Raw genomic sequence first — 12,030 nt, forward strand, 5'->3', positions numbered from 1 at the left:
TCTCTCAGATGGTTTACCAACAACATGTGTTAAACAATATCACATGTATGAATGAAGAATGAATGAATAAATGGATGAATGAATGGATAGATGCAAGTATGAAGTAATACATTTACTTGCATTTCAATGTACAGAATGTTTGATTATGACTATATTTCACATATAAATGTGTTTATACATTCATACACACACATACACATACATATGTATGTTATGTTATGCCACACTTTATAATGGGGCATGTTGCTGTGCTGTTGTGTTATTGTATGTCACTGCAGTGAAGAGTGAACAACACAAATGCAACAAACATATTTTGATGGTTTTGTAATGAAGTTTTGACATTTGTCTTGTATATTATATTCCCGCTCTATCTGTGATACACTCTTTCTCTTCGTTTATGCTAGTCTTCCTACAATTGCAATACAATACAATCCAGTCACATTATTCGATCAACATTATTTACAATACATAGTGTTACTGTTGTTGCTGCTGATGGTAAAAGGATTGGTAGTGTCGCCATGCAGTTGTTGAGGTTTATATTTCCTTGAAAACTGAAAAAAGGACTGACCTTAGTTATTCTACATAATAAATTATTGCAAGTTTTTCTTTAAATAGTAATTTTTTTTTAAAAGTTAATTGAAAATCAAGTTTTTATTTATTAAGTGTCATTAGATGCATACATTTTTAATGAAAAATTAAATCCTTTAAAATGTAAATTTTCCAAAACCAAAAAAAAAACGAAAATTTTTTGCAAAGTATTGCTTTACTTTTGAATGAACAGTTTTGAAAATGTCCTTTTAATAGCAAATACAGCTTCATTTATTCCTAGTCCTTATGAATGTCTCTTTAGTCATACTACTAGTTAGTTTTAAAAATAAACATGTAAATATTTTGTTTCCTTTTTTACCTTGTCTTGAAATGTTTTTGCTTTTTTTACATGTTTTTCTCTGCCATTATGATTATAATACCCCACAATTTCATGTGTCATGTTGTGAAAAAGTTTTGTTCCCTCCGTATTTTAGTGCAAACGTATACGATAATAATTCCCAAAGTAATAAAAACATGTACAACTTCAAATGAGAAAAAAAATAAAAGAGTTTTTATTGAGATGTGCCTGTGAAAAATGTAATTATTATTGTTTTACAAACATGTATTGTAATTGGTGATGAATGTATATAAAGAAATTGAAGGGAAATATGAAGGCTTCCGAGTTCTTTGTAATCAATGCAGAAATTACATGAAAAATTGATGAAAAGGAATTTTCAAGGAAAATAAGTATTTTTAAAACTTAAACTTTACTAAAATTTTTAAATATCAATTAGTAGATAAATTATGGGAAAAGAGCTCTTTCGCAATGGAAATAATTTTTCTTTAGCAGTAGATTGACTCTAATGGAACATCAAACCTAATTACTAGCAAACTTAAAATGTACCTTTTGATGAAAAAAAAAGTACTAAAAGGTCTTTTTTGTAGGTCTCACATACACCTTAATATAAAAATCCCCTTTTATAGGGTTTCATTTGATCCGGACATTACATACATACATCATTTCATGTTTCCAGGTTCAAAGTTAATATTATAGAAAATTCAAAAAATATCCTCTAAAGTACAAACAAAATTACCAAAAAGTCCTCTTTTAAAGGTTTTGATTACTCCGGGCTCTACTTACTTAATTTGATGTTTCTAGGTTCAATGTTATAAAAATCATAAATGGAACCTTTTCAAGAACGAAAAAATATCAAAAGTTTATAAGTGCAACAACAAATTTACCATATGATGCTGTTGTTGTTATTTATTTTTGACTAAAAAATTTATTATGTCAATGCTGTATCGGATTTGTGCTCATATCTCCTTTTCTTATAAAACAATTTTGCTGAGTGATATTCTCAAAACCATGTCTGATTGAAGAATTATTGAAAATTCGAATCTTGCAGAGGTCTTCATAAAGCTAATTTCAACATACAGATGGACATGTTTAAATTGACTCCGCAATACTACATAGGGTCAGGAAATTATATTATATAATTTACAAACGGTATGATAAACTTATATACATAAACTTTTCACATAAAGTTGAATTGAATAAAAAGTATTTTTTTTAGAAAATGTTAGTATAGAAACATTAGTTTTAATTGAAATATCAAAATAACTATCTTTAGGAATAAAAGTGCTTTTAATAGCTCTATAAATTATAATACTAACTTTAGTTGTTTTATTTATAGCAAACCTTTTTACAAAATAGTCTAACTCATAAAAACTAAAGTACATTTTATTACAAGCATAATAAAATAAAACATTTAATTATACATCTTTTAAATGAAAACAAAATAGTAATTACAACTTATTAGCAAAAATATATATTTTTAATATATTTAATACTTAACAAACATTTAATGAATCATTAACTTTGTTAGCGTGTCAGACATGCTTAAATTTTCCTTCATCCACCACCCTTCTTGCTGTCCGTTGCAATTAAAAAAAGTCCTAAAAAACGAATGCAATTATCCTGCTGAATAATCCTTATTGTTGCAATACAATTTCTTTAATTAATATTAAATAATAGAATTCTATGAATCATTGATTTCAGTTGCATGTTACCGGGTGTTAAGAATTTTAGATTTTCTAAAAAGTATAGCATTTCTTTTTTCCTTTTTTTTTAAAAAATGTATCCTTTATTCCTACAGAAACTAAAATAAAAGGGTGAGCATGTGTGTGCAGACAAACACTTTATTTCCGTTTAACTGTTTAAATTGCATTTTAGTGTGTTTGTATTTGCTTTTAAACTCTAAATAAAACTTTAGTTTTAATATGTTCGTTTGTTTGTTGTAATTGGTCTATGGTTTAAACATTTAACCCTTGTTGAGAAGTTTTTCTGTAGCAGTTGTTCATTTAATTGTTTGTTTGTAAATGGCATAAAAACTCCTCCCTTTCCCATTTTTTTATTGTTGATTTTTGTCTTTTTGAAGTGTTTGTTTTTAATGTCACGCCTTTTTGATTTTACATTATTTGCTGCAATAAAATGTGTATTTGGCATGATTGAAAGGGTCAGTATACGTTTAATTTTTACTGAGTTTTTCTATATGTGAGTGAATGTTTTTTTTATATATTAATAATGTTTACTAGTGTACTTGTGGCAAGTGTGATTGTTAAACATGACATGCTTCACACGCATTCCAATCAGTGTCCATCAGTGGTTGCTGTAATAGCACAACCAACACGAGTGGCTAACTGGCTGGCTTCATCACCATAATGATAATGTTCGAGTTCATTTTTAAGTTGTTGCTGCTGTTAGTGATGATGTTAAAAATGTTACTGATGAGTAATGTGCGTGTATTCATTGTTGATTAAACATAAAATTGATTTAATTTTTTGTCTTCTATTTAGAACTTATTTTCGTAAACAAACATGAATAGTGGCAGGTTGCTGTCCGCAGCAACACACACTTACATACATATGTTTGCCTGCAACAATGAAATAAAAAGGTGTTGACCATTTAAAATGTTGTCTGGCTGACCCTTGACACGTCATTGCCACATTAGTTGTCGTGTTAAATATTATACATGTCTATGCTATGTCTGCTTTTTTTTCGCACTCTTCATTCATGTCTTTGTCTGTTTCCACTATTGTCTGGAAGCTAATGATAAAAATAATCATAATGATTTTTTAATATACGAAATCATATGCTGCCTCGGGTCTATAATCTCTCATGTGTCTTGTAAGTGTTTTTATATAAATTATTTGTATCTTTTTATTTTTGATGAAATGTTTAAGTGTCTTTTAGTCGTAGATCTTTTAATATGTTTATGTCAACATTTTTTACACTAATATGACTTTAATAGTGGACAGGCTATAAAATAAATAAAAATGTCATGAAAGCCTCAAAACTATAACATAAATAAAAAAAAGGATAGACTGGCTCTAAAGTGAAAGTATAAACTATTTTTGGCAATAGGTGGAAAAAAGTAAAAAGTTTGAATTAATATTTTTTGATATCTTTCATTTGATATTTGAATAATTCACATCAGAAAACTTATTTTATCGCCAATAGCTCAAACAAAAATTAAGCTGAATTTGCTGAATTTAATAACAAAGCATTCGTTCAAATAAGTCCTTATATTGCTAAAATAAACCATTAAAAACTGCAATATAGTAATTTCCTTAAAATTTTTTTTATATGATTTGTAAAAATTTATCCTTTAACACCCTCTTTATACATTTATGTGAAAATATAATTTGTTATACTATTTACACATGTTATTTGTGTTTTATGACGATTACTTTCGCACCACATTTTATTGTCCTGCATCCTGTTTGGAGTTCTGTTTAAACTACATAAATTACATCCTAAGTACACGTTGTAATTCATATATAATACATGTGAGTAAAAATGAACACAAACACAAAAATAATAATAAAAATAGCAATAATAATAATTACTATTATAATTTTCCATTTGACGCCACAATAGCTTATAGAGTGCAAAAAAAGGGTTAAAATTGTGTATAAATAAACATAAATTACTGATACGGCATAAATAAAATAGAAAAAAAAATAAATATAAATTGTGTCATAAACTTAATACTAGCACACAGCAACTAATAATAATATTTTAATAACTTTTAAATTAATTGTTTTTTTATTCAACTGTTTATTGTTCAAAGTATTTGTTGTAAAAACAACGCCTGTCATTTGTGTTTTCAATAACTAAAATAAATTGAAATTTAATCTAAATTGAGAACACAAATTTAAGGCGTGAGATTATAAGCTTACAGTGGCTGTATAAAGAAATTATATATAAACGCAATTTTTTGTAGAAGTCATAGTCTAGACATAGTCTAGTCATAGTCTAGTCATAGTCTAGTCATAGTCTAGTCATAGTCTAGTCATAGTCTAGTCATAGTCTAGTCATAGTCTAGTCATAGTCTAGTCATAGTCTAGTCATAGTCTAGTCATAGTCTAGTCATAGTCTAGTCATAGTCTAGTCATAGTCTAGTCATAGTCTAGTCATAGTCTAGTCATAGTCTAGTCATAGTCTAGTCATAGTCTAGTCATAGTGTAGTCATAGGCTTTCGATAGTCCAGACAAGGGATATAATAAAAAAGTAGTCTTGAGCTTCAAATTTGTTGTTGTAATAATTAAGATGTTTACTACATGAAAGATGTTTACAACGTGGAAAAAGTTGTCTTGAACTTGAAATTTGTTGTTATTTAATTTTTAGAAATGAAATGTTATGTTTTTTTAGAAATTTTGCCAAATGTTAGACATTTAGTATTAACACAAATTTTGTTATTATTTATAAAATTTTTTTTCTTAACTAAATAAATCAACAATAGACCTTAAATGTTATAGTTTATAATTTTTCATTATTAAACATGGCAGTTTAAGCTTTTTTTAAATAATTGCTACGAAACCTCAGACGTCGTAAAGAGCTTAAGAATCAATGTTTGTATCTGAAAACGCCCACACATTTTTCTAGCTGATAGCTCACTGTAGAACTCATGTTATCACTTTTCACTTTGTCTATTTATTTACAGTTTCTATAAATTTATTTATTTTTTTATTTTTTGTGTATGTATCTCTTTGTCACATTGTCTCTTCAATTGTAATCAAAATAACAAAAACATTGGGTGGTGTCAAATGCTTAAATCCGCCATTAATGAGTCTTACCGTCTATCGGCCTATTTGTCTATGACATTCGATTAATGTCAGCGAACAGATTAAACGTATAGAACTGCACAAAAATTTATTGTTTGGCAACATGTTGTTTGCTGAACAAACGGCCGGACAGATATTTTTTTTTTTTTGGTAAATTTGTTAGTTGAAACTTAATTAAAACCCATAAATTTGCTAATACAATATACAAAGGAGTGCTTGTTCCTCTTTTGGACATATTTGGAATCTAAATTTTTCAGATATATTTTTTAATTATTAAATTATTTGTGTAATATATGTTTAACCATAATTATGTATTTACTGGGATACAACAAAACAAATAAATTTCGTTGCTTCTTTTATAAATAAAAATACGTATTTAAATTTTAACAAATATTAAATAAGTTTAATATTTACTTATGTGCAAATGCATAAAAATTCAGCTTAAAAACTTTATGGATATTTATATAATCGGTTTAAATATACATACTTAAAATATAAAAACAATAGTTTAACATACTTATACATACATAAGTGTATTGAAATGAAAATCCCTGTTTACACATAAACTTATAGAGCTGAAGTACTATTTATTTGAAACATAACCACAGATTATATAAATACTATTAAAAGCAATAGTATTTTAGTTCCAAAATATTATTACTCTCTCTTTTTTACTCTCGCTTTTTATCTCTCTCTCATGCAAATGTGGAAAAATATGATTTAAAATCATACAATTTTCATAATTTAAAATTTTTAAAAATTATATAATAAATTTATTAAACATTTTGTATAGTTTCATTTGTATATTTTTCTAATTACGATTTTTTTTAACAAATTATTAAATGGACCAAAAACTAAAAATTTAAATAAGAAAAATCTAACTACAATTAAACTAAATATTCAAAATAATAAAAAAGCTTTTAAATTTAAATAAATTCAAAATAAATGTAGTTTTTCTATTTGCCTGTTAAAGTAGTATATTTGAGGTCCTTTTATGTTTGTATGTGTTAGGAAATATATGTACGTGCATAAGTTTGTGTACAAGTGTTTATAAGTATCAGTGTAAATTGGGTGTTTATAATTAGTTTGATATTTCCATTGCATATGTGTTGGCGTTTAGTTTGGTGTTAATAGCTGCTGTATATGTTTTAAGTGTTGTAATTGTTGTAGTTATTTTATTTTTAGTATATACATATACATATTTTTAAAGGTAATTGAGTTTGAGACTAAAATATACTACATTCATATATACATACATATGCATATGTATGTGTTGTACGTTTGCACAACTATATATATCATTGTTATAACCACAAAATGCGTTGCAAGTGGCACATGTTGTTTAGTGGTTAATAACAATGTTTAATCTAAAACTAAATGTGCTTATGTAAAGAAAAATATAAACAAACATATATACATACATTCACATGCTTAAATATTTATGTAATATATTTAAGGAGATTCCAACCAAATCTTTGTAAATTATATTAACAGATATTTTATCAAAAATCATTTGTAAAGAAATCTAAAGTGGTAACAGAAGTATCATTTAAAATCCTAATCCGGCAATATTTCACCGCTTAAAGTTACCTAATTTTTTTTTGTCAGATTCCTAAAACAGCATAATTTTTTTCGAACCTTAAAAATTTAACTACCTTAATATATAGGTTTTGGTTGTATTTGTTTATGAATTTTTAGTCTATAAAATTGTATATGTATGACTAAGTCTCTGTGTATTTGCCAGCCTTGTGGTATTTACCATTACATAGATAATGATAACATAACAAAAACCAAATAAAGCCGATCTGTGCACTGTGGGTTTTAATGTTAACTGTCATACCTTTTGGAAAATATTAAAAAAAAGATTACTACTAACTATAAGAATGATTAAAATCTTTTGTTAAAGTTATATGAAAAATCCTTCTAAAGCTCCAATATTTGAGCTTAAACATATACAGTTTACAAAAGCTAAGTTCAAACTTATCAAATGATTATACATGCAAATGATGTTGAAACAAATAAAGACGATATCGTCGAAGAAAGGAAAGGAACTCATTTCATTTCGTAATTTTCGTCAAATATGTGATAGGTGTGAACGTAGCTTAATATATGCAAAGCGAACCAGTCTACTAAATTTTGGGAAAATATATAACTTTTTGAAAAATATTGCAAATCTGTATATTTTCGAAATAGTTCTCTAAAAATCCATAATCTTAAGATTATCAAGAGAAAAATAATTAAAACTTTGTTTAGAGTAATCTTGGTACGATTACTAGGACATTATAAAAGGTTATAATGTCAAACTCACTAGAATTGTAGAAATTTTTTTCATTATTGTCCTGAAATCAAGATTTTAAATGATGTTAGAGAACTAAGGATCCTTCAATCTATGATTTTATCCTGAAAGTAAAATTCTTATTTAAGAAATATTTATGAAAAGAAAAACTTGGAAAAATTATTTTTGTTGACCCATAGTGCAACTTTATTAGAGATATATCATATAACCTTAAAACAACTCTATTGCATGCATACATATGTATGTATATATGTTTATTTGTGTATTATTATAATCCGTTTGATAATGGCGTTTATAAATGTTTTAATATTTTGTGATCCTGTTGTTGTCCTGTTGGTTTTAATGGTTAGTTGGCTGGTTATTTTGGTCGATTTTAACCCAGTTTTTATCAAACATTTTTATGCTAATTTTAAGCAATTAAAAAAAACGAATAACTAAATAATACCAGCACAGTAAGTACACATGTGTTTTAATACCTATTGATTTTTTTTGTTAAAATTTGTGGTTGTTATTTTTTTTATATACAAATACTACATTTTTAATAGAACATAATAAATTAAATAAAAAATTGTTTTTATAAACCTCAACAAAAAAAACACAAAAAATAAATATAATATATGAAAATATGCTTTGAGGCTCAAATCATTTAGGACAACCAAAATCAAGCAATTCAATATTTGTTAATAAAACTGAATGATGTTGCTTATGTAAATATGTTTGTATATTGTTTTTATTATATAAAACCATTTGACCAGCTGCCTGTAAATGTGGTTTGGAATTGAAAAAAGGAGCAAAAAAATAAACATAAGCGTTAATTCCTTATTGCTTAATCCGTTTTCCCTTTTGTAACCATTATTATTTATTGGCCATGTCCCTGAAATTTATTTTTTTTTTACTTTCAGTTATTGATCTGAGTTTTTTTAATTTATATTTTTTAAAAGCTTTATTCATAAATAAAAATTTATTTTATAAAAGGTTTATAAAACAAATTTTGTAAGAAAATTAGATTTTATTAAGTTGTTTATGAATAAGGGGGCTACAATTATTTAGTTCATTTGCAATTCTTTGGAGTATTTAAATTAACATTATAAAGGTATTTTTTATAATCAAAATAGTCTATTACTATAAAATGGCAGTTTTTGTGAATTTTAGCTATTAAATAGCAGCATTTGTAATTGGCCGATTATTGCCTTTTGGCATTAATTTGCAAGTGTATTTTTTATTTATGACGCTTTTAATTGTCACTTGTGTATTAAATTGCATTATTTTGTATAACTTTACCCAAAAGAGTCATTAAAATCTACAAAAAAAAAAAAACTACTCATGGATTTCAACACGGCCAAATGTATACAAACACTGAAAGAACTTTAATCACTCTCCTAACTATACTAATGCTTAACAAAAATGTTCAATGACTGTTACATACATTAGACGAGTCCCTAAAATATACCACTATAGTGCGTTTGTGTTGATACTTTTAACACTTAAATATGTAACTCCTACATCTACCTTAATGTGTGTCAATCGACTCTCTGAGTCGATTTGGCTATATCCGTCTGCCTATCCGTCTTGTATCCATGTAAACTTTGTGCTTATGTTACATGTCGCAATTTGTAATTTTAAATATTTCGGAATTAAGGTAAAGAGCAAGGTAAATTCTTTATTTCGAAAAAGTCATCCAAATTTCTAAAACACTTTCACTGGTTTTATTCTCACAGTCTGAAATTTATAAAGAAAACATTCGCTTTTTCAACCAAATTTTTTCTTTGGTCTGATCTAATGTTAACATATTTGCTTTACTTTACATACACATGTGTTTGTTTATTTAACATAAAATTTTTTTAATAACTAAAAAGTTTGTTAATTACAAGTTTTCTAGTAAATTATTTCTCAACTGTATAATTAGTTTAGTATTGTGCAAATCAGCAAACTTTGAGAAAATGTAGTTCAACATAAAAATTCAAATTAGTTTCCAAAATTCCATAGATTTTTATTTGTTGCAATTTTAAAGAAGGCATCTTTTTACTGCAAAATAATCCTAGTTTAATTTAAATAAGTTTTAAAAAAGATTTTTAAAAAATGAAATTTTTATATCCGACTGAGAGCGAATATTTAATATATAATGATGAAATTGGACTTCTTTGATTCATCGTCAGAGGATACAGAGTTCAGAAAAAATCAAAATTTAAAATTTTTTAACCCCGTTTTTCTATTGTATTGCTAATTATGATTATTTTTTCCAATAGGGAAAATACATGAAAAAATACTTCTGAATTTTACTGATACTTGAAATCCACGTTCACACATATCAAAAATATGACAAGACGTGGCATCTAAACACCCTCTCCCCTGAATGTATATATACGGAAAATATTTATCTCTGATAAAGCTATATTATCTATAAACAACACTTCCAATTAAAAGATGCTTTTTGTTTATCAACTCCACATTAATTTCTCCAAAAAAAAGAAAGAAATCATTGAAAATCATTCAATATCTCTCATCTTATTAACCCAAATACAAATTAAATGATATTTACATAAATGTGAAGGAAAACACATCAGCTTTAAGCAAAGAAAAATCTCTCACAAACGCACACTCACTCATTCACCCGCTCAACCCCTTTTCAATCTACAAATAAGTAAATAAAATTAAATAAACAAACGTATGTGTGTATGTTTGAATGAGAGTATAAGTGCGTGAGAAAGGATGTAGGTAAAAGTAAGTAAATATACTTACTTAAAATACGTAAATATGTATTTGTTTATTTAATATACATACGTAGATACATACATACATACATACATACATACATACATACATACATACATACATACATACATACATACATACATACATACATACATACATACATACATACATATGCATGTATTCTTATTTATTTGTACTTACTGTTCTTTTGAAAATCCTGGGACTCGTCGCAAACAACCAGACCACTTAATGCGATCAATAAAGAGCCAATCACAACCAAATGTTCCACAATTGATGAGATACTTCGAGGACGAGGTAACCAATTTTTTAAGCCATCCACTGATGTTGATGATGTTCTGCTTGTTGCTGTTGTTTCTATTTGTGTTTGCTGAACAGACTGCTGAGGCTGAGAACAGTGTTGACGATGATGCTGATGTTGGAGATGCTGATAGTGGAGTAATTGTGACTGGGCAGATGATGAGGTTTGTTGTGATTTGCATTGGCATATTGTTGTTCTTGTTGTTGCCGGTGTTACTTTTTGTATTGATATTGTTTTGTATGAATGTTGCTGCGTCAGCTGCTGCTGATTTAGCTGTAGTTGTTTTTGTTGCTTGTTCAATTGTAGGCTGGAGGCGGTTAAACAATTCTGATTTGCATTTGTTATAAAACTTTGATTTTCTACATGTTCTGGACGTTGTTGATGTTCCTCCTCTAATGCTTGCTGTGTTGTAGCATATGTCTGATAGTGATAATGACGATGTTGCTGCTGCTGATGGTGATGATGATGGTGTTGTATATGATATTGTTTTTGTAATATTCTCTGTTGTTGGTATTGATTTTGGTCTGGCATTAATTTGATTTTGTTTGTATTTGTATAAAATTGCCAAGTTTCCATTTTTAAAGTCTGTTCTCCTTGTTTCAGTTGTTGCTAGTGAAGCTTTTGCTTTAACCACGTTTTTATTATTTATTATTGTTTTATTTGCATTAACTATTATTGCACTGGTTTTTGTAGTTGTAAAATCAATATCATGAAAATACGTCATTTATACTTTGGCATAAAAATAGTTTATAAAGTGTAAAACTCTCAACAAGAGTTTAAGATAAATTTGAATCATAAAAGTTTTTGTTTTTAAAATAATTTTGTTTATTATTAATGAATAGCTTTGTTTTAGGATTTAAGTCTTTTTTTGCTTGAGTGATGATTATGTAGCTGCCAATGGTGATGATATGTTGCCAAGCAATTTTTCTAATTTTTCTAATTTTTTGACCACCTGTAAAGAGAAAAGAAAAAATATTAATGTAAAAGTTTTAAGCTTAAAGTTTCGAAAATTATCTAAAAGTATTTACTTCTTGTTTCTCGTAGAAGT

General features: G+C 26.9%; 1 protein-coding gene across 2 annotated transcripts in view; it reads right to left on the bottom strand.

The window, feature by feature from the left end:
- The window catches only part of LOC111675664 (neural cell adhesion molecule 1), a 139,145-nt gene extending 127,439 nt beyond the window's left edge, over positions 1–11,706 (bottom strand). For both annotated transcript variants that reach the window (XM_023436463.2, XM_046950730.1), the window contains exon 1: positions 10,865–11,706. In XM_023436463.2, the coding sequence (XP_023292231.2) occupies positions 10,865–11,558 (694 nt within the window). In that variant the 5' untranslated portion in view covers positions 11,559–11,706. The remainder of the gene's footprint in view (positions 1–10,864) is intronic.
- Positions 11,707–12,030: the final 324 nt, after the last annotated feature.

Source organism: Lucilia cuprina, chromosome 4 (assembly GCF_022045245.1).
Source record: "Lucilia cuprina isolate Lc7/37 chromosome 4, ASM2204524v1, whole genome shotgun sequence".
NCBI lineage: Eukaryota > Metazoa > Arthropoda > Insecta > Diptera > Calliphoridae > Lucilia > Lucilia cuprina.